The sequence below is a fragment of the Saimiri boliviensis genome, chromosome 4, assembly GCF_048565385.1.
Source record: "Saimiri boliviensis isolate mSaiBol1 chromosome 4, mSaiBol1.pri, whole genome shotgun sequence".
Classification (NCBI taxonomy): Eukaryota; Metazoa; Chordata; class Mammalia; order Primates; family Cebidae; genus Saimiri; species Saimiri boliviensis.
Window position 1 is genome coordinate 37,824,157 of NC_133452.1, and position 24,080 is coordinate 37,848,236.

At 40.2% G+C, this 24,080-nt stretch overlaps 2 protein-coding genes across 2 annotated transcripts in view; both read right to left on the bottom strand.

Moving 5' to 3' along the window:
• Positions 1 to 24,080, bottom strand: part of ENPP3 (ectonucleotide pyrophosphatase/phosphodiesterase 3) — a 286,041-nt gene that overhangs the window by 30,794 nt on the left and 231,167 nt on the right. The gene's annotated exons all lie outside the window — the stretch shown is intronic.
• The window catches only part of ENPP1 (ectonucleotide pyrophosphatase/phosphodiesterase 1), an 86,112-nt gene continuing 76,842 nt past the window's right edge, over positions 14,811 to 24,080 (bottom strand). The window contains exon 25 of the mRNA XM_039467772.2: positions 14,811 to 19,976. Within this exon, the coding sequence (XP_039323706.1) occupies positions 19,806 to 19,976 (171 nt within the window). The 3' untranslated portion in view covers positions 14,811 to 19,805. The remainder of the gene's footprint in view (positions 19,977 to 24,080) is intronic.

Genomic DNA, 24,080 nt, shown 5'->3' on the forward strand with positions numbered 1-24,080 from the left:
TCTCACTCTCTTCCCTCTAACAGGCCTCGGTCAATGTTGTTCTTCCACACATGTCCATGGGTTCTCATCACTTAATAAGTAAGTACATGCAGTGTTTGGCTTTCTGTTCCTGCCTTTGTTTGTTAAGAGTAGTGGCCTCCAGCTCCATCCGTGTTCCTGAAAAAGACATGATCTTGTTCTTTTTTTATGGCTGCATAGTATTCCATGGTGTATATGCACCACATTTTCTTTTTCCAGTCTATCACTGAAGGGCATTTAGGTTAATTCCGTGTCTTTGCTATGATGAACATGTAAGTGCAGGTGTCTTTATAACAGAATGCTTTATATTTCTTTGGGTATATACCCAGTGATGGCATTGCTGGGTAGAATGATATTTCTGTTTTCAGGTCTTTAAGGAATCACCACACTGTCAAACACAAGGACTGAACCAATTGACACTCCCACCAGTGTATAAGCATTGCTGTTTCTCCACAACCTCGCCCACATCTGTTACTTTGACTGTTTAATAACAGCCGTTCTGACTATTGTGAGATCGAATCTCATTTTGGTTTTTTCTAATTTGCATTTCTCTAATGACTGGTGATGTTGAGGTTTTCTTCATGTTTGTTGGCTGCATGTATGTCTTCTCCTGTTCATATTCTTTGCCCATTTTTTACTGGCTTTTTTGGTTAATTTGTTTAAGTTTCTTATAGATGCTGAATATCGGACCTTTTTTGGATGTAAAGTTTGCAAAGACTGTCATTCTGTAGGTTGTCTGTTCACTCTGTTGATAGTTTTCTTTGCTGTGCAGAAGCTCTTGAGTTTTATTTCGATCACACTTGTCAATTTTTGCTTTTGTTGCAATTGGTTTTGGTGTCTTTGGCATGAAATTTTTGTCTGTTCCAAGATTTTATTGCCTAGGTTGTCTTTTATTGTTTTTATAGTTTTGGGTTTTACATTTAAGTCTTTCTTCCATCTTGAGTTGATTTTTGTGTATGCTATAAGGAAGTGGCCCAGTTTCAATCTTCTGCATATGGCTAGCCAGTTATTCCAGCACCATTTAATGAATAGAGAATTATTTCCCCAACTGCTTGTTTTTGTTAGGTTTGTCAAAGATCAGATAGTTGTTGTTTGTGTCTTCATTTCTGGGATCTCTAATCTGTTCCATTTGTCTATGTGTCTGTTTTTGTACCAGTACCATGCTGTTTTGGTGACTGTAGCCCTACAGTATAGTTTGAAGTTGGGTAGTGTGATGCTTCCAGCTTTGTTCTCTGTGCTTAGGATTGCATTGGCTATTGAGGCTCTTTTCTGGTTCCATATGAACTTTTACATAGTCTTCCCTAGTTCTGTGAAGAATATGAATGATATTTTAATAGAAATAGCATTGAATCTACAAATTGCTTTGGGCAGTATGGCCATTTTTAGGATATTAATTCTTCCTATCAATGAGCATTGAATGTTTTTCCATTTGTTTGTGTCATTTTTTATTATTTTGGGCAGTGTTTTGTAGTTCTCCTCATAGAGATCTTTCACCTCTTTGCTGAAGACTGGGTGCACGGTCCTGCTGGAGATGGTGCTGGCTTGGGGGCAGAGCACTGATGGGAGCAGATCTGGGCGCTTTCTCTGTGCCCTACAAGCAGAAGTGATTGCTCAGGGTGGGAGGAGGATCCACTGTTCTCTGCACAGTGTTAGCACAAGGGCCAGGTGCTAGGGCGAGAGTGGGGGGAGCTGGCTGGCTGTGCCCACAAAGACTCTGTCTTCAATGGCAGTTAGAAGGGGCAGAAGGGGCAGACTACACGCCCAGGCACTAGCAGGATAAGGAAAGTAAAACCTGAATGTGCAGACGTGTGCTAACAAAGAGATATGAGGAATTTCCTGGGCCAAGGGAAGCTGCAGTACGGTGAGGGGTGGATGGGCTGGTGCCTTGCTGGAGCTCTCCACCAGTCAAGGACCATCTGCCAGCACAGAAGCTAGAGTGCAGCCTCCAGGGCACCCAAGACTGCCCTGCAAGCGGGTGTGGCCAGGCTGGTGCCCCAGAATGGCCAGCAGACCAAGGAGTGCTCAGGTCGAATCAGCCCTGCCTGATGGACAAGACCACCCTGCAGAGTTCAGGACAGGCAGTTCCCCTAGGGTTAATGTCTCCTCTAGGAGCAAGTCAGACCTGGGGACATGGCCGTCCCTGGCTGCACTCCACTGCAGGTGCTCCTGCCTCAAGCCCGTCTGGCTCCGTATCAGCTGGCTTGCCATCCTACCACTTCTCTAAGGAGCTCTTCCTGCCAACTTGAGTGTCCACAGTGGCCCAGGGATCTCCTCCTGCCGGGTCCAGAGGCCCATGGCGAGAGCAGGTCGCTCCTTGTCAGTTTAACTCACCCATTTCCCTGGAGCTTCTGTGGTCCAAAAATCAGTGCCAGAAAGCAATATCCCCAGGCAGCATTCCCCAATTTCTTCTCCTGCAGCCCAGCTTGTGTTCTTCTGTCCGTCCACTCAGTGCCTTCCCTCTGAGGATCTGTTAGGAACATGCCAGTCATCTGGGTCCCTCTGTGGGAGCTGTTCCACCTGGCTGTGCTCTACCTGGCTGCATCTAGCCATATTTTGCATTCCCTCCACTCCCCCAACCATGTCTGCATGTCTTCTTTTGAGAAATGTCTATTCAGATCTTTTGCCCATTTTTTGATCAAATTATTAAATTTTTTCTTATAAAGTTGTTTGAACTCCGTATATATTCCGGTTATTAATCTCTTGCCAGATGGTGATTGGTAGATCATGTATCGTGAAACAAACTTTCTTTTCCTCTTTGCTAAGCTACCTGTCTTCCTGAAATCTTCAGCCTGAGTAGTGACACCAGCTGGTTACAGGCATCAAAGGCAGCAATCAGCCCTCAGAAGACAGTCCCAGTGGGGCACAGGAAGTCAGCTAATGAAAGGGCTAGCCGCCGAGCCTCCTCTTAGCCACTTAAAAGCCACTATTTTTACTCTTTGCAAGGTAGTTTCCACTTCAAAATTGCTGCCTTTCCCCCCTTGGTATATCCCTTACTTCCCAATTAAATTTCAGGCATGCTTTATTCCAGTTTGAAGCCAAAATTCCCTCTGAAAAGCTATCTCTCCAAACACGGTTTTATGAGGAAAGCTAACAGACCTGGACTGTGGGGTGTTGAGGGCACCTTTGGTATGGCCCAGAGCACAAACAGCCCTGTCTCCTCCAGGGGGCACTGCCAAACAGACGACCACTTTAAATAGACAGAACTCCACCTCTGCCAGCCTTGCCCTCCTCCCCTTCACAACCCACATCCGAAATCTCTATCATCCACACTCCTGTGTTTGGTCTGGACAAGGGAGTGACTTTGACAAGGCTCTCAGAATATTCTCCATGAATGCCAGCATTCCCCTCTGTGGTCTGGTTAACCACAGTTGATGAGTTTAGTTTCCCCTTTTCACGGAATTATAGAAGTTAGTGGACAGATGCAAGACTGTAGAGATCTGATTACTTAGAGTGGCAGAATCAAAAGGAAACAGAGAAAATAGCTTCACAGAGAAAATGGCATTTGAGCAAGACCCTAAAGCAAATGGGAAAGGCAGCCCGTGGGGAGGGAAGAGCATACACAAAGGCGGAGAGAGAAGATGTGAGGCAGATATGGGGCAAGCCAAGGGTCACCACCTGAGAAAAATATAACAAATACCATGAAGATGAGTAAGAAAAAAATAATGTTGGTTGGGGTCACATCGTGGAGCAAAAAAGAATTGGAAAATCATTGTGTGGCAATAACAAAAACCACAACCATTTAACGAGCATCTATCTACCATCTGCCAGGATCTAACATAGCCACTGAGGTTACCATGAAGTCTCAGACACGACCTCAAAGTTCCCTCTAGGAACACATTGGCTAATGTCTAGCCACTAGACTCTTGAGAAACACATGTTATAAAATAAGAGTATTTTACCCTGTGACAGAAAGAAAGTGTTTTAGGAAACCAGGGGCAAGGGGAGAAGAGGTAGTGAGGGGAGAGTGGTCAAGTTCAGTGTCACTGCAGGGGAAGAAGAATTTGGACTGAACTTTGTAGAGTGAGATGATGAGAGGTTTGGGGACTGACGGTGTATTAGTCCATTTTCGCGCTGCTATAAATAACTACTGAGACTGGGTAATATATGAAGAAAAGAGGTTTAATTGACTCACAGTTCTGCAGACTTCACAGGAAGCATGACTGGGAGACCTCAGGAAACTTACTGTATTAGTCTGTTTTCACACTGTTAATAAGGACATACCCAAGAATGGGTAATTTATAAAGAAAAAGAGGTTTAACTGACTCACAGTTCCACGTGACTGGGGAGGCCTCACAATCACGGCAGAAGGCAAAAACACATCTTACATGGTGGCAGACAGGAGAGAATGAGAGCCAATCAAAAGGGGAGACCCCTTATAGAATCATCAGATCTCATGAGACTTATTCACTACCTCAAAACCAGTGTAGAGGAAACCGCCCCATGATTCAGTCACCTCCCACCGGGTCCCTCCCACAACACACGGGAATTATGGGAGCTATAATTCAAGAAGAGCTCTTGGTGGGGACACAGCCAACCAAATCACTTACAGTCATGGCAGAAGGTGAAGGGGAAGCAAGCACATCTTCACGTGGTGGCATGAGAGAGACAGTTAAAGGGGAAGTGCCACACACTTTTAAACCATCAGATCTCATGAGAACTCAGTATGATGAGAACGGCAATCAGGGAATCCATCCCATGATCCAGTCACCTCCCACAGGCCCCTCCCCCAAGTCAATAGGAGGTTTGAGCAGGGACACAAATCCAAACCATATCAGATGAGAAAGCGAGTGTGCTTAGATCAGTGTAGTATTACTAAATATGGAATGAACAGCTGGAGGTGGGGGAGATCTTGTTGGTAGAATTACAAGACTTCTATTGTAAATGCTTCCACTGTGGATAATTTCAGACTACAATGTGAAGTCAACCAGCTTGCAAAACCTCTGACAATTTATCAATTGACTCCCGGGAGTAGGTGAATGCTGGCCCCTGCACGCCACTGATGGTTTGAATATGCCGAATTCGAGGTGACTAATAAGAACTACAGGTCTGTTGTTCCACCGAGAAGCTGAATCAAGGCAAGTCTTCAAAGACTCGGTGGTTGGCTGCATTTGGGGAAGATGGCCTCGAGGAGGTCATCTCCAGGTCTCACGCCCGCATTCCACGGAAGCAGCTCTGCTGTAAGATCTGTTTATGCTCAAACAGTATGCATCACTTCACCCGTTTAGAGGCACCCAATAAAACAGCATTACAGTTGATACGCAAATGAAAAGCTAACTTCAGATTCGCAGAATGTTGAATAATCCAAGCAGTCCTGAGCATACTCCAAAGGCTCTTAACGCAGACGCTTGGTTCTTGTGATCGCTTACTGCCACCTGCTGGGCGAAACGATGTAGCGCTCAAGGACAAATCGTACCTCAAGAACAAATTTAACCCTAAGCAGCTATACCGTCCAGTTCTTGGTCCTGCGGTGTCACTACAGTTGTGAAGAAGCCGTTGAAAAATGACAGTCTAGACAGTTCAGAGAAATGTCCCCAGAGGCAGCTGCAGTCATTGCAAGTCATTCTGAGAGCTTCCACATGACTGGTGAAGGTCCAACTGATTGACCGGGACTTCAGTGACCCCTGAGGCACGAGGAAAGGCATTTCCCCCCATATGATGCACCTCTCAATGTTCAAAGATCCCACTGGATACTCCAACACACAGGCCACGTCCTGGTTCCCCAAAAATTCCCATGGGAGTTGTGTATCGAGTTCATGCGCACTCTTACATCAAATACCCCTAACATTTCCTAACCTAAAAATATCCAAGGATGATACTTCACTGAGATCTAATATTTAAAAGACTTTGTATTATAAATTAAAAAAAAAATAGCCAGTTGTGGTGGTACACACCTGTGGTCCCAGTCACTCAGGAGACCAAGGCAGGAGAATAGAACATAATTGCAAGGGCTAAATATACTTGATGACTTACTTTTCTCACTTCACAAGGAAGAGGACTTCATTATAAGAAGAAAGAAACAAAAACACTCAAAAGAAGGCACAAAAGAGATTTTAAACTTACTGATGGGCTAATTATTACTGTGATCACCACTTTTCATATAATTACTACAAGGTGAAATTCACAATTATTTATGAATATGCTGCTAATATGGATATTTAAACATTTTACCAGGAGTGCAAATTTTTCTTTGTATTATCTATTATTTTTTCTAGGTGTGTGTTTTTAAAAAAATAACTACTATCTAGTGTGATCCTTTGGTGAGTCACCTACTCAACATCACATGACAACTATGGTTTGAATGTGTCTCCCTAAGGCAACAGTGTGAAGAGGTGAGACCATAAAAGAGGTAGTTAGGACATGCTACACCCTAACGAGTGGATCAAGGCCATTATCTAGGGAGTTGGTTTGTTATAAAAGGACAAGATTAGTTCATTCTTCTCTCACTTGCCCTCTCTTGCCCTTCACCTTCCTCGGGGATGATGTAGCACAAAAGTCCTCATCAGCACTGGCACCTTGATATTGGACTTTTCAGCCTCCAGAAGATGTGAGCCAGTAAATTTGTTTTTTATTTTAAAAATAAAATAAAATAGCTACTGTTTAATACAAAAATGGAAACGTCATAAACATCACAACTAACATTCTGATTTACCTTGAGAAAAACTAAATAGTAGAGCTTCTAGTACCTTAGAGTGGTGGATAAATTCAGATGTTACATTTGTTTCTAAAAACAGAGAATACTAATATCAACCAAAAAGAAGGAAAAAAAAAAAAACTCTACAACTAACATCATTCTTCAGGATGAAAGACAACGCATTCTTGCTGGAATCAGGAACAAGGCAAAAATGTCCACTCACCACTGCTTTGTAACATGGTACTAGAAGTTCTAACCAGTGCAATAAAGCAAGGAAAGGGAATAAAAGGCACACACATTGGGAAGAGAAAAACAAAACTGTCTCATTTTGTAGTTAGCATGATTGTCTATCTACAAAAGTCCCAAGGAATCCACCAAAAAACACCTCCTAGAACAAAATTAATTGTATTTCTATATACTAGCAATGGAAATGTGGAAGCTAAAATTTTAGATACAGTAGCATTTACAATCACTAAAAATATTCTTAGTGTGACTCTAATAAAAGCATGCAAAAACTACAAAACAGCAATGAAAGAAATCAAAGATCTAAATGAATGGAGAGACATCTGTGGTCACTGATCAGACAATTCAACATAGTTAAGATGTCAATTCTCCCCAAATTGATATATAGGTTTATTGCAATTCTCATCACAATCCCAGCAAGAAATTTTGTCGATGAGGACAAGGACAGTATTATTCTAAAATTTATATGGTGCTGGGCACAGTGGCTCATGCCTGTAATCTCAACACTTTGGGAGGCCAAGCTGGGAGGATTGCTTGAGCCCTAGAGTTCAAGACCAGCCTAGGGAATGTACGAAGACCCTGTTTCTTTCTTTCTTTCTTTCTTTCTTTCTTTTTTTTTTTTTTTTTAGAAACTGAGTTTCTGTCACCCAGGCTGGAGAGCAGCAGTACCATCTCAGCTCACTGCATCCTCCTGCCTCCTAGGTTGAAGCAATTCTCCTGCCTCAGCCTTCCCAGTAGCTGGGATTATAGGTGCACATCACCACACCAGGCTAATTTTTTGTATTTTAGTAGATATGGGGTTTCACTGTGTTGCCCAGACTGGTCTTGAACTTCTGAACTCAGGCAATTCACCTGTCTCGGCCTCCCAAAGTGCTAGAATTACAGGCATGAACCACCATGCCCAGTGGAAGATCCTGTTTCCATAAATAAATTTAAAAAAAAAATAGCCGGGTGTGGTGGTACACACCTGTGGTCCCAGTCACTCAGAAGACCAAGGCAGGAGAATCTACTGAGACTGGGAGGTTGAGGTTGCAGTGAGCAGTGATTGCGCCACTGCCTTCCAGCCTGGGTGATAGACTGAGAATTGTCTCAAAAATAAAATAAAAGTTATATGAAAAGGGAAAGGAACTAGAATAGCTAAAAATAAATTTGAAAAAGATGAATCAAGTGGGAAGACTCACTCTACCCGATTTCAAGACTTACTTTGTTGACACAGTAAACAGGTGACATAGTATTGGTGGAGGGACAGTAGCATAAATCAGTGGAACAAGATAAAGGACCCAGACCCAGGAAAATACACTGAACTGATTCTTAACAAAGGTCAGAAAGCATTGTAATAGAGGAAAGGTCGCCTTTTCAATAAATGGCGCTGCCAGCTAGTGTGTATTCATAGATAAAGATGTAAATCTCAACCTAAATCTCACACGTTATATAAAAATTAACTTAAATTTTTGAGTCATAAATTTAAAAGTAAAATGTAAACTATAAAACTTTAGAAGAAATCATAGGCAAACCTTTTCAGGATCAGGGGTTTGATGAGTTCTTAAACTTGACAACAAAAGCATGCTTCCTAAAAGAAAAAGAAATGATAACTTAGACTTCATCCAAATTTTAAAAAGTTTGTCTTGCAGAAGACCCAATAAAGATGTGAAAATACAAGCTGCAGACTACAAGGAAATATTTGTAAACCACATATCTGATAAAGGAGTCATGTCCAGAATTTGTAAGAGCTCTCAAAATGCAACAGTCAAAAATTAAACTATTCACTTAGAAAACAGGCAAAAGACCTGATGAGGTATTTCACCAAAAAGGATACATACATGTCAAATAAGCACATGAAAACATATGCAACATCATAATTCAGTTGTGAAATGCAAATTAAGATCACTATGAGCTACCACTGCATACCTATCAAGTCAAATCAATGAAAAATAATAATAACAGTGAATGCCGGCAAGAACATGAAAAAACAGACATTTCCACATTGTGGGTGGCGATGTTAAGTGTGATGGCCACTCTCAAAAATAGTTTGGCAGGTTCTCAAAAAGAACTCAACATGCACTTATTAAACAACCTAGCAATCATCCTCCTGGACATCTAACTCAGAGAAATGCAACTGTATGTCCAAAGAACCTGCATACAGTTGTTCATAGCAGTGTTAGATGTAACAGATAAGAGCTGGAAATAACTGAAAATATCCTACAGTAGGTGACTGATTCGACAAACTGTGGACATCCATACCAGAAATACAACTTGGTTGTAAAAAAGCAATAAACTATTGATACATGCAGAACTTGCTTTGATTACAAGGAAAGTGCACTAATTCAGGGAAATAAAGGCAATCTCAAAGGGTCACATACTGCATGATTTCATTGATATAACATTGAAGTTACAGGCCATTACAGGTTTCAAGCTTAGTTTATTCTCTGCATTAGATTTGCATGACTTAATTGTCTGTGTCTCTTTGTTAGATGTCATCTCCAGAACAGTTGCTAGAGTTTAACGATGCTAGAGTGAGAAGGTTAGTAGTATCGTAAAGGGGTAGCCCTGGAGATCCCTTTATTAATGAAGCACTTCCAAATCTTGATTGAAGTGGTACTTATCAACTCTAAACATATGGAAAAGGACATAGAATTCTGCATATGCTTTTTATCAATATCAATCAACTCCTTGGTTTTGATGATGTAATCACTGGGGAAACCAGGTAAAGGACACACAGAACCTCTGTACTATCCATCTCTGCAATTTCCTGTGAATTTGTAATTATTTCAAAATAAAAGTATTTTTTTTTAAATACAACTAACAAAATAGAGAGAGAATGTCCTTGGACAATTAACGTATTTGTGTGCTATGCACGATCAAATTACCACTTCTTGGTAAATTCAAAGGGCAGGAAGGCCAGGCGTGTGGCTCATGTCTATGATCCCAACACTTTGAGGAGCTGAGGTGGATGGACCACCTGAGGTCAGGAGATTGAGACCAGCTTTGCCAGCATGGTGAGACCCTGTCTCTACTAAAAACACAGAAATTAGCTGAGCGTGGTGGCAAGTGCCTGTAAGCCCAGCTACTCGGGAAGCTGAGGCAGGAGAATCGCTGGAACTCAGAAGGGGGAGGTTTTCAGTGAGCCAAGATTGTGCCACTGCACTCCAGCCTGGGTGACAGAGCGAGACTCGATCTCAATAATAATAAATTTTTAAAAGGGCAGAAATCCAAAGTATTAATTATATTCCTGGTGAATCCCTTTACTGCCTCCTTTATGCCCCAATTCTTATACTCTAGTACATAGATGGCTTCTATTACACTTACAAGTCTTTACTGAATTCAGTTGAATGATTTACAGTCTATCTCCCTCTATCAGATATAAAACCTGGGTCTGCACCAATGTCACCTTTGAAATCCCAGTGTTTAGCACAGCAGTGATGTGAAAAATTAAATACAGGTTGGTGAATGAGTGAGCCAATAGTCAAATAAATTGTACATTCATTTTCAGAAGTGGAAGAATTTGGTTTAATTATTCTACAATGTCTACACGTATCAAAACTTTACATTGTACACTGTAAATATATGCAATCTATCATTTGTCGATTAAAAATTTTAAAAGAAATAAATGGAAGAATGTATGAGTGAATAACTGTAGATAATAGCTATGGAAGTTTGGTGTCTTTCCAGGAAATATTTCGATGAATGATAGCACCTACATTTTAATGACAAGAACATCTTACTGAGTTCTCAGGCTAGCTGTCCTAGTTCCTTCCCCAAACTGAACAATTCCAAGACTTACCAGCAGGGGGAGGGCAACTCTTCAGAGTTGACTAACTATATACCACTCTGCAGCTGTAGGAATTTCCTATGTTCAATTGTATCTGATGTATAGAGTTAACAATGTTTCTAAAGTGACCATTGTATTTAATGCTGTTGTTTTTAGTATTGCTGTGACAACACAGTCAAAACAAACTTGTAAATTCTCCATCTGTAATCAGGATTCACCATTTCTGTTTCAACACGACCTCCTCCTCTTCCTCCTCCTCCTCCTTTCTTTTCCTCCTCATTAAAAAAAAAAAAAAAAGAAAAGAAAAAATCAATTGTGGTTAACCACAATTAAAAAAAAACTCACATAACATAAAATTTCCCATCTTAAACATTTTAAGTATGTGTTTAGTAGTGTTAACATTGTTGTTCCACAGATCTGCAGAACTCTTTCATCTTGTAAAAGTGAAAATCTATATCCATTAAACAATTCCTCATTCCCTCAGTTCCTCATAAACACCAATTAACTTTCCATTTCTAGAACTATGACTCCTTTGGATGCCTTGTGTAAGTGAAATCATACATTGCCTTTTTGTGAATGGCTATTACTTAGCATAATGTCCTCAAGGTTCACGTATGTTGTAGCATATGTGAGAACTTCCTTCTTTCTTACGGCTGCATGATAGTCCATAAATACCCCATGTTTTATTTATTCATGTATCTGTTGATGGCCACATGGGTTGTTTCCACCCTCTGGCTACTGTGAACAACGCTGTGAACATGGGTATGCATCTACTGTGTTCTTTTAAATATGGAATCAATATGCATACCCAAATGACTTCTGTCCTAATTTTTCTTTTCCTTTTTGTTTTTGTTTTTGTTTTTTTTGTTTTTGTTTTTGTTTTTGTTTTTTGAGATGGAGTTCTGCTGTTGTTGCCCAGGCTGGAGTGCAATGGCACAATCTTGGCTCACCGCAACCTCTGCCTCCCGGGTTCAAGTAATTCTCCTGCTTCAGCCTCCTAAGTAGCTGGGATTACAAGCATGTGTCCCCATGCTCAGCTAATTTTGTATTTTTAGCAGAGATGATGTTTCTCCATGTTGGTCAGGCTGGTCTTGAACTCCCAACCTCAGGTGATCCACCCACCTTGGCCTCCCAAAATGCTGGGATTACAGGCATGACCCACTGCACCTGGCCTCCAATTCTTTATTTTTTTATTTTTTTGAGACCGGGTCTCACTCTGTTACACAAACTGCAGTGCAATGGCATGATCATGGCTCACTGCAGCCTCAAACTCAAGGGATTCTCCCACATCAGCCTCTTGAGTAACTGGAACTACAGGTGCATACCACCATGTATAGCTACTTTGTTTTGTATTTTTTATAGACATGGAGTCTTGCTTTGGGTCTTAGGCTCTGTCTCAGTTCTTCACAAACAACTGAGGGAAAGAAGTAAAACCGGACCTATTATTTTCTGAAATGTTATATTTATGTTAATTGTATTTCTCAAAGTATAGATCACGAGCCTCAGAATTACCTATTATGTATTTATAAGGAAGAGTTACTGACTGTCCTGAGAGTGATAGGCAGGATTCTACCTATCAGTGGGGTTTGCTGAGTTTTATAGACAGTAATAGTAGAGATCCACAGCCTCAGGCCAAGTTTCCCCAAGCAGACCATAATTAGGTTCATCTAATCCAAGGAAGAGTGGCCAAACTGGGTTTAAAATGACACATTGTGTTACAAGAAAGAGTGTAGCTGCAGAGTGGCTTATACCCCCTCTTAACTGGAGAAACATCTCAACCTTCTGAAATAAACAGAGTATTCTGAATGCAAGAAGCAGAGCCAGAATTGGCTCCAAACTCTGCCCTCCAGCCTTTCAGAACCCTGATTTTTCCCACTAATTGTCTCAAATATGAAGAAAAGCAAATCGACTATATGGGTTTACCTATTGCTTTTCCTGGCTACTTTGGAATGGAAACCAGTTGTCAGATTTAACGAATGCTGCATAACAAATTATATACTCATGTATGGGCTTTGCACAATTTTCTGTTTTTCGTGGTTCTGTGGCTTGTCTGGGCTCATACAGGTGGTTCTCCTCCCTGTTGGAAGAGGGGCTCACTGGGCGGTGACTGGATCACGGGGGCAGACTTCCCTTTGTTGTTCTCTTATGAGATCCCGTTTGAAAGTGCACGTCCCAGTTTGCTCTTGCTCTCCCCTGCTGGTCATGTCAATCCATGCTTTCTCCCCCTTCCCCTTCCGCCATGATTGTAAGTTTCCTGAAGCAGAAGGTCTTTCCAGAAGCAGAAGCCTGTGCAGCCTGCATTACTGCGAGCCCACTAAACAACCTCTCTTCTTTATAAATTACCCAGTCTCAGGTATATCTTTATAGCAATGTGAGAATGGACTAATACATATGCTAAAATGCCAAATGAGAGTTACAATCACTGAAAAGAAATTCCACAGTATTGAGCTGTAGCCCTGTGAAACTGCCTTTGCAAAGATTATGACCGTGAGAGAAATCTAACGTGGCTGACTCTATCTTTCTTCTAGCCTCACATGCTGGCCATCTTCACTCAATCCAATGAAGCAAATTTGTGCCTTCCTCGATTGTTGCTATAGATAGCATCTCTACTGTAGAACCTAAGATTGATCTTTTGATACATTTTACTGATTTTTGCATTCTGGCAACTGACTGACTTCACTTGGACCCATGACAGATGAGTTTGGCAGTCCTGTGGTCTCCCACTCAGAGGTGGACTCAATGCATGAGGACTGTTTTTACACCCCGGACTACCCAACCAATCAGCAATACCCATTCCCCAGTCCCATGCCTACCAAACCATCCTTGAAAAATCCGAACCTCTGAGCCATGTGGCTAGCCTAACATTAATTAAATGCTGTCTTTACTGCAAATCTCAGTGAATTGGTTTTGTCTGGTCAGTAGGCAGGAAGAACCCATCAGGTGGTTACACTTGTGAAACGGCACATGTAAATGTCATCAGGATTACAGTTTTCAGGAATATGATCAAAGTATACAGTCTAAGCAAATGTAACAGATGTTGACCTAAATGAAGAAACTGAAGCAAACTTAATATAAGCAGAGTATACTTGGGCCTGTTTTGAGAATTGTAACCCAGGGGCATGGATTCAAGTTTGCCCTAAATGTATGTTCCAATTAGCGGTTACAAGTGAGTATTTAAAGAAAAAAAAGAGGCAATTCCTAAATTGTTTACCATGAAGTTACATCAAAATAACATAAGCTATTGATTGGCTATCCATTGTTCTTTTCATCACAAACTCCAAGCGTGTAAGGATAATGAGTGAGGCAGCTAATCAGGAATGAAATGCCTTTAAACAACTGCCCCCAGGCATGGCGAGAGGTGGGTGGTAAGACTATAGCCTCACACTCACATCTGTCTGGGCCTGATAAATTCTACATGCCTCATACAGCTCAGGCTGTTCTGAGCTATTTTTCTTTTCTCATAGGATCACAGGCTGGGAAATGTTTAGGTAGCGCAGCTTCTATGAACTTCCCAGTTTCCTTAAGAGGTTGGTGTTTTCTGTAGGATAAGATCCCATCAGGTCCCTGGAAGCCCCGAGTGGAAGCTTACAATCCTCTTCTACCTATAACCACACCACCTTGAAATTATCTTATTTCATGTTACGCTTGCAAAGACCGGTTTTAGCAACTTGCATATTTGGATTTGGAGTCTGGGCTCTGGGTAAAATTTCTTAATAGGCCACAGTGCCATCTAACAACATGGTGTATGGGTTATGGAATAACAAAATGCATTACACATCTGTAGTTGTACTGCAACTATAATACATAACTATAATACATAACAAGAACGAGACTGAGGGCATGTGCTGTATATGACCTTCAATGTTGGGAAAGTCTGACCACAAGACCGATGAATCCTCAGGATATGACTTTGGCTGGACCTTGAAATAAAGGTCAAATATTGACAAGAGAGCACCAAAAGGGGAGGCACCCCATCTGCCCTGTTCTCCAACTTACCCCTAATGCCTGACAAAGAGAAGTGCAGCTTTGAAATCTACTGTCAACCCTGAGCTGGGGAAATCTATTTCAGTGCCAGTAAAGTGTGCTGTTGAGTAAAACTGCAGAGATAGCTTATGAACAAGTACCCAGACAAAGGACCCACAGATTTACCATCTTGCTTCTGTTTGGACCTTAATATAAGTGGGTAACTCTCCAAAACAGGCAGTGACATTGTGTCAAGATATAGAATAAAACAGAGAATCCAAAACTGTAGGTGTCATCAGAGATTTTCCAAACTGTGAAAATTTGAACAAGATCCATTCATTGGACTGAGAACATCCTTTAGAGTTTTTAGTAAGTTATAAACTTTCACTTCTGAGATCCCTGCTTTATTTCCTTTATGTCACAGCCAGCACAATGCCATCTAAGTATATGCATAAATTATTTTGACAGTGAAAAATATCAGAATATTGTGGGGCAAAACTATGAGACACTGCAAAACATGTATTTCCTATATATTTCTTACATTGTTTTGTATCTCTACTGTGTGAAACTCAAAGTATATTCCATTCTGAGTTCTGAATTTCTGACATATAATTTAAAATATGCCATTTTAATTAAAATCCTAAAATCGTCCCTTGAATTGAGAATTTACAGACAAGTAAAAAGTTGAATTTAAAACAACAGCATTGGGTAGGATGAAAGCTTCTTTTATGTTCTTTCCTTTTCACATCCCAGGAGTATCATGCCTCGTCCAGAGATTCTTCCGTTTCTTGTAGACTAAAACATAGTTCACATATCTATGAGTTCTGGTATGGATATGATTTCTACTAAACATTTTTTTTTTCTTCAATCACTATAATGAAGAGGATAAGTACAAAAATTTCACATTAAAAGAATCCATGGCACTTCCAAGTCTGGTTCCAGACCATTCTAAATCCTAAAGTATGTGCCAGTCATTAGTTTTTACCTGGAAGTATGATTAAATATAACTAAAATACCAAGAGCAAGGATATAGGTCACAGATCAGAAATGTTTACTCTATGAACCTGAAATGAACTTTGTATTTTTTTTGCCTTCCAGTAATACAGCTGTGGTTAACCATCAACAACCCTTGGACTCAGTTTCATGTCTGCAGAGAAGCACCGGTGCCCATGTCCCTGCCCATCCTCCACACACATAGCCACATAGGAAAGCAGCCAGGGTTCTGTATATATGTTTTATTTGAACATCCACATTTCTTACCTTAGAGACAACTCTATTCCATACACTTTTTTTCTCCCTCTCCTACAATATTTAGACTGGCCAAAAACCAGGGAAATGTCCTTGGACTGCAGCCATTATAAAATGTTACTTAATGCTTATGAAAGCACCCTGTGATAAGCTTCGGCATGAAGTGCAATCACCACATTCAGTTTCAAAGTTCAAATGCCCATTCATATGATGGGTAAACATCTACCGTAGTGCAATGGAGGACGGTGATTATGGGTAATGGCAAAAGAAAAGTGAAGGGGGTAACAATCTTTCCCAGAGGACAGGGTGGTCCCTGTTCCATACTCAGCTTGTCTCCTTAAACAGGACTGGCCAACTGGCCTAACAGTCCTTGTAGTCCATGCAGCCACTTCCCTGCTGGAACGTGAGCATCTGCCTTCTTCTCCCTCAGGTTTGTCCACTTTTCTCTGATTCTTGGAAATATTTTTATACTTTTCCAGGTTCTTTGTTCTTTCATGAATGAACTGATGGAAATTTTCTATGGAGGTTACTTACCTCACTTAAGAAGTACTGACTTGAAGCATGGCAGTAAAATTCAGGATAAATTAAGGTTTCACTTTGCATTTGAAAAGCAAAGAACAGCCTTTATTGAAGAAAGTAGGATAAAGACATTTATCCCACTTTGAATGATAAATGGGAATGTATCCTACTTTGAATGGTAAATGGTAAATGGGAACTTCCATTCAAATTGGGGAAGTAGAGATCAGTCACATTTACCATTTTATCAGATTTAAACTGATTTTTAAAAAACACAGATTTAAACTAATAAAATGGCAAAATGAGGAGTCTCTTTCAAGAAAAGGAAAGAAAAAGGGAATACTATGTAAGAATCACAAAAAAAAAGCTAAGTAGTGTGTGGTCTTTCCTTAAGAGTCAGCATAGAATGTAGAGTCTGACATTTTCTTTAAGAACAGATTATTATAACAAAGCAAGAAAAACTATTTGTACATAAGTTGGTCACAGTGATACTTGTAGAAAATATAGGTAGCTATAAATGGAAAAATGTTAAAAATGTATCCATCCAAGGAATATTATAAAGTCCTTTCTTTGCCTTGCTCATCTGAAAAGCTCCAATTCACTCTTCAAGCCTTAGCCCCAAGGCTGGGAAGCCACTGCCTCTACTACCAAGAGGCATCCAATGTCTCTTCTGTGCTGCCTGGCACCCTTCCTGTGGCTTCACGGTAACATCTATCACTCTTTAGGGATCATTCACACTTCTGCTGCCTCTTCTCCCTAAGACAGTGAAAACTGTCACTGGTTCTTTCCTGTATTCTTGGTGTCCAGCAAAGGAAACAGGCATCTACCCATTTAATTAAGCTCTGCTAAGATGCTTAGAGTTAAATTGTGTATGTGTGTGTGCTGGAAGAATATATAAAAATCAGTGAGACACTTCTACAAGGACAGAGTAGATACCCTTCTGCTAAATAAATATAAAAATCCTGGATATTATAATAAAACACAGCAAGACTCTTAACAGTAGAGAGAAAATAGACAGGCTAGGAAAATCGGGGCCCAAGGAACAACACTGTGATGAGTTCCCTGTGTTTTCTTTTCAGCTCAAATATTTCCCACTTGGAGCTGAAAAAGTCAGCGACCTGGAAATGTCAACAAATGCAGGGGAAAGAAAAAGCCCTAAAAGAGTCCCGTGCTCTTTCTCCTGCCAAAGGACCAGAAAGGGTAGCCAAGCAAGAGTAAAGACGGCTCTACTCCACCCCAACACCGTGGAAAAAACACGGCCCCACCCATACTAGGAAATGCTGAGTGAGGAGCCTAGACCTACATTCTCACCAAGCTGTAAAGAGGTGTCCCAACTCTCCTACCAGAGTGGTGCTGGAGAAACCTGTACAGGCCACTGGGAATTTCATTCCCACCTGGTGTAATAAAGCCCTTCCTGGTCACTCCTGTCCCACAGCATCCGAAGAGATTCCCAGGGTGCAGCAAACAGTGCCCCACACATCCCTGCCAGGGAGGAATCAATAGAGTCCGAATGGGAAACTGAATTCTCACCTTGCCCAGCGGTAACAAGGGGACTCTGTCACTCCAAGTGTCAAGGGAGGCTGAGAAGGGAACTTGGACCCCAAGTCACACCTGGTAATAATGAGGCTGTGCTCCCAATTCTCCAGCTGTGGCGGTATCAGAGAAACTTGACTAAAGCAGAAGATTTACATAAGATCTACAGTTTCATAACATAATACTTAAAAATATCCAGGTTTCAATCAAAAATTATTCCACACACCAAGAAACAGGCAAATCTTTCTGAATGGAAAAAAGAGCATCAGCAGGTGCAAACAATGAGGTGACCGATGTTGAAATTATCTGATAAGGATTTTGCAGCAGCCATCACAAAAATGCCTCAACAAGCAAGTATAAATACACTTGAAACAAATAAAAACATAGAAGGTCTCAACCAAGAGACAGAAAGTCTAAGTGAATAGAACATATAAAGAAAACCCAAATGGAAATTTTAGAAATAAAACATACAATAACTAAAATATAAAAATCAGGAATAAATGGGCTCAATAGCAGAACAGATTAGACAGAAGAAAGAATTAGTGAGCTTTAAGACAGAAGAATAGAAATTACCTAATTTGAACAGCAGAGAAAACAGACTGAAAAAAATATACAGAGTCTGAGGAAACTGCAGGACTAAAAACAAAAATGAAACTTCCTAAATTATTACATAATTTTCAGTTGCAAATTATATTTTTCAAAGGTCTTTGCAGCTGGCCTTTAGGTTGTTGAAGAATGGTCATACAAAGAACATATAAAAATCTTTGGTGTACTAACATTATACCTAAATTGAACCTAGGTAGCCTAAAAGTTAATGAAATCTTAGACAGCTCACAGGTAGGGACAAAAAGGTACAGTCAAGGTAGTAATCAAGGTCATTGTGTAATTTTTCATGTCCACCAAGAAGATGTGAGGTGACTGGTGACATGTTCTCTTTAATCTATGGAACTTCAAAATGAACCGTTCAACAGAGAACAGCTCTGCTACTGCTAGAGTAAGTCTTGTGCACAGAGAGAAACACTCCCACTATCTCAGTAAAAAATGGCACCTTGCATGTGCTGACCGGTACTCTGAAGTTTTGCCAAGATAAGATACAATTTTAGCAGTCTAAAGGGCCACACTTAAAACCATTTTAAACCTATATTAATTACCAGTAAGCAAGATGGGAATATATATTTTTTAAATACGGAGTAAGATTTTATAATAGGTAAGTATAGTCAAAGATCTTTCCTCAAAGTTGAACTCATTTGAATCATTAACTCTAAAAAAATCCAATCAAAAAAATTAAAAAAGAAAAAACAAAAACCCAAGATTAATAATTTGGCTTTGGAGGGGATATACAGCAAAGATTGAAAGAGTGTCTCAGAAGTATTTTGGCTTCTGTTAATTTTTCTTTTTTTTCTGATTAAAATGAAAAGAAATGAAACTCCAAGTTAAAAGAAATCCTGATCACTTTAAAATTCTCATAAAGATAGTCATGTAACATGGGCTACCCCAATTCTATCAACAAATCTACTGTTTGCCCAATACATCAAGGTTTATTACCAACAGTAAGATTCAAATATCTGGTATCCAGACGATGTTCACAGCTACTTCTCCCTTAAGAGAAGCAAAAAGGCAGTTTTAGGTGTGGTCTGTTTTTATTCCCCCAAACTTGATTGATGTATACAATGCTTACACATTCAAGTATGTGCAAGATCCAACAGGAACACTCTCTCACTGCTGTGCTGAGTAGGCAAGTTTCCCTGAGATGTCCGTATCACCGAGGGCTCCGTTCTAACTCTGGTCGATAGTTTCCGAACAACGCAATAGTGTGAATAGAGGACTGTGTAAAATATAAGGTTCTCTCAAAAAGATTTATGGTGTTTGGGAATTAAAAAAATATCAGTCTTCTTGGCTAAAGGTTAGCAAATGTGTTTTCAGCTTTAAAATGTCTGAAACTGGCTCTTTTCTTTGTTGATAGAAGCTGAGTCCAGTGATGTGCTCAACATCTGTGATTCGTGCTCTGTGTAACATTAACAACTGTTCAATCCATGAAGATTCATGCTTTCCATGCTAGGAGAATAGGAAATATAAAAGAAAAGTTACCAAGAGAACACTCAGTTCACTTCTATAAGCGCTCCATCTCCCCAGTTTAATCATTTATGAGATTTCAGCTCTGAAGTGGAACATGCCACATGATTTGTTAGGGATTATCTCTCCTCTTGAGTAGCTGTCCTTCTAATACATACCATGCATGTCTGTATCATTAGACGCATAAGTTTGGAAAAAATATATATACCTGGAACAGACGATCATGCATTACATGGGTTTAAGAAACTTCAATGGTGTGGGATTTTTTTTAAAAAAGTGAGAAAACAAATTACATAGCATGATAGAAAGAATATGGAAATTAATGTCAAGAATCTGCTTTTCAGAATGGCTACTACAAAAAAAGTCAAAAAACAACAGATGCTGGTAAGGTTGTGGAAAAAAAGAATGCTTTTACACTGTTGGTGGATGTGTAAATCAGTTTAACCACTATGAACTAAAGACAGTGTCAATTCCTCAAAGACCTAGAAGCAGGAATACCATTTGGCCCAGCAATCCCATTATTGGGAATATACCCAAAGGAATACAAATTGTTCTGTTATCCAGATACATGCACACATATGTTCAGTGCAGCACTATTCACAATAGGAAAGACATGGAATCAACTTATATGCCCATCAATGATAGAATGGATAAAGAAAATGTGGTATATGTACACTATGGAATACTATGCAGCCATAAAAAGGAGCAAGATCATGTCCTTTGCAGTGACATGGATGGAGCTGTAGGCCATTATCCTTAGCAAACAGGAAACCAAAAACTACATGTTCTTAATTATAAGAGGGAGCCGAAGGATGAGAACACATAGACACATGTGGGGGAACAACATACACTGGGGCCTGTTGGAGAGCAGGGGGTGGAAGGAGGAATATCAGAAAAAAGAGCTATTGGATGCTGGGCTTAATAACAGGGTAATGGGATCACCTGTGCAGAGAACCACCATGGCACACATTTACCTATGCAAGAAGCCTGCACATCCTGCACACATGCCCCTGAACTTAAAATAAAAGTTGGAAAATTTTTAAAAAGAGACTGTTCTGTGACTATCTACCAGGTAAACGAAGGCAAGTTATTTAACATATAAATGTTGATTCCTTTATCTGTATCCTCCTCATGGGGCTGTTTTGAGGATCAAATATAATGATGTGTGCAAATGTACTACACAAATACTAGTTCTTAGGAGAATGTGTTATCGATATAGATGCATAAAGATGGGCTTGGAGGAAGTGGTAAAGCACAGTTTCATTTCTGGTGAGATGGTAAAGTCTTAAATGATATGAGATCCAAAAAGAATTAAAGACTGATATTCTGGCAAATGGAAGGAAAGGTAGTCACTGAAGTAGGCTATAGGAATGGGAATCACACATCCATGTGTTAGCTTAATTTCTCCTGAAATTAGCCACTGGGAAAAGTTAGACAAAGAATATATCCATTAGTCCATGGGCTATGATTGTGCTTTAAAGGCATTCTTAATAAAGGTTCATGTAACTCTTAGGATATTACTCATTGAAAACAATAAACACAGATATTTCACATATAAAACAGACCAACAACCTCTGTTTTCCCATTAGCCTCCAACCACCCACTACCCCATACTGTCTCCCTCTCTGTAACAATCCTTAGTCTAGCTCTAAGGGCAAACATTCCTGACTCAGTGGACTACCTGACCAAACAATAATTGCCATCGGTTCCAACATTCACAGGAATAGATTAAAAAGTACATGCAAGGCATCTGTTCCAACTAATCCTTAGTCATTACTTTAAGAGATGAAACAGAGGAATCAATATGTTTGTACGATATACCTTAAAACAATCCCCTCCCTGGTTCAAGTTCAATATTTAGTATCTCCTAGGCACAGTGCCATTGTAGAATTTGATTAATATTCTCATTACGGTAGTGGCATAATAGCAATGGGAATGCTGGAGTTGGAAAAGGAACTCAATGCCTAACTCACAGCACTTGACATCATTTTGCTCAATGAGATGTAAGCATATGCCTGTGGCTGCCTTCATTTTCGGGTGAATTGGGGGCAGAACTGAGATATGATATCAGAGAAGCAGAAGCCGCTCTTCAGCCCATGTGGGCCAAAGCCAGATGCTAAGAAAGGGAGAGCAAAAAAAGGGAAAAGTTCTGAGTCCCTAATCGTGCTGCTGACCCAAAGTGCCATCCCAGGACTGTGCACAGCTGGATTTCCTGTTCCAGAAGGAACCCTGACTTGCTTAAGCCACTGCAAAGGGGTTTCTGTTATTCGCTGCGGAACTCTACTCTAACTGATACATTCAATGACAATATAATCTCTCAAAGGAAAGAAAGTAATGAAGAAGGAATAGCTGCATGTGTCTAAGAATGCTCACAATATTGATAACTTTCAGCAGAGTCAGATCATCATCAGGCAGCCAACTAGTTAAAGTCTTGCTATTCTGTATTTAATTCTGAAGAATAAGGGGAAAATAACTTGATGAGAAATGTGTTATATAGGAAAAAGTAATTCTGAAACTTTTTCATAGAACCCATTAAGGAGAGACATTTCTTCATGAATTTTAATGATACACAGAAAGACTACCACATCAGGGATGGTGAATGGAGCACTGTATTATACTTGTATTATACTCCTGGGCCCAGAGAAGAGCTCACTGTTTTGTTCCCTTCTGTGTTCTCAGTATCTAGAGCACCTGATTATAAATATCAAAGGAATGAATGAATGGCTGAATTGAAGAAGCACAGCTAGTGCTCGACTTACGACCATGGTCGGGACCGCGGAACGGTCGTAACACGATTTGGTCATAAGTTGAATGGGCTACATGTACAGTTGAAATGGTGCATGCGGAGATGGTAGTGCTGCCAGAAGCTGGTCCACACTGTCGTACGCCCAGCTGGGCAACATTAGCGCTGCCAGATGCGGAGCAGTCGTGGCTAGCGATTATGGTCATAAAGCCGAATGGTCGTAAGTTGCATAGGTCGTAAGTTGATCAATAACTGTAGTGAATAAATGAGTGAATGCAGCACTCTTTCCTGCTGAGTCATACTAGGTTCCAAGATCCTAACTCCAGTTACCTACAACCCATCCATTGGAACTGGTATGAAAGTTAAATCTTTTTGCAGATTCAGGTCTAGACTTACTTGGTGTCACTTCAATGGAAAAAAAAAAATAGGAAATGTGGGAAGTACTCTGAAAGAAAAATATTTTGGCTTATCATAAGAGAAAAATTTAAAAATTGCTAAAATGGGCTGGGTGCAGTGGCTCACACCTGTAATCCCACCACTTTGGAAGGCCAAGGCCAGCAAATCGCCTGAGGTCAGGTGTTCGAGATCAGCCTGGCCAACATAATGAAACCCTTTGTCTACTAAAACTACAAAATTTAGCTGGGTGTGGTGGTAAGTGCCTATAATCCTAGCTACTCAGAAGGCTGAGGCAGGAGAATCACTTGAGCCCGGGAACTAGAGGCTGCAGTGAGCAGAGTTTGCACCACTGCCCTTTAGTCTGGACGACAGAGTGAGACTTCTCAAAAAAAAAAATTGCTAAACTTTTATGCAGTCTTGATGTCCAAATCTACAATGTACATTTTAAAAATTGATAATATAAAACAATTATTCCCAAACACACTGGGATGACAATAGGATAAGAAAGGATAAGATTTTTAATTAAGTGATATATAGAAAACTTGAAATGTCCAACAACTTGAAGAGTAATTTATAACAGTGCTGACACTCTGAAATTATAAATCCAGTTTTGAAATACAAGAAAATCCATACTTCAGATAAACCTAGAATTTAGTGGTTAAGCCATAAAAAGTTTGATTCTGATCTGATTTTTAGTATCTTTACCAGACAAAGGAGCCAGTCATGGTGGTTTAAGCCTGTAACCTCAGCACTTTGAGAGGCCAAGGTAAAAGGATCATTTGAGGCCAGGAGTTCAAGACAAGCCTGGGCAACATAGCAAGACCCTATCTCTAAAAAAAAAAAAAAAAAAAAAGAGATAGAGAAAAGAAAGAAAATGAAAAATGCAGACACTCTGTACCACCCCCACCTTCCACCCCATGCCTCTTACTAAGGAATCAAAGTTCAAA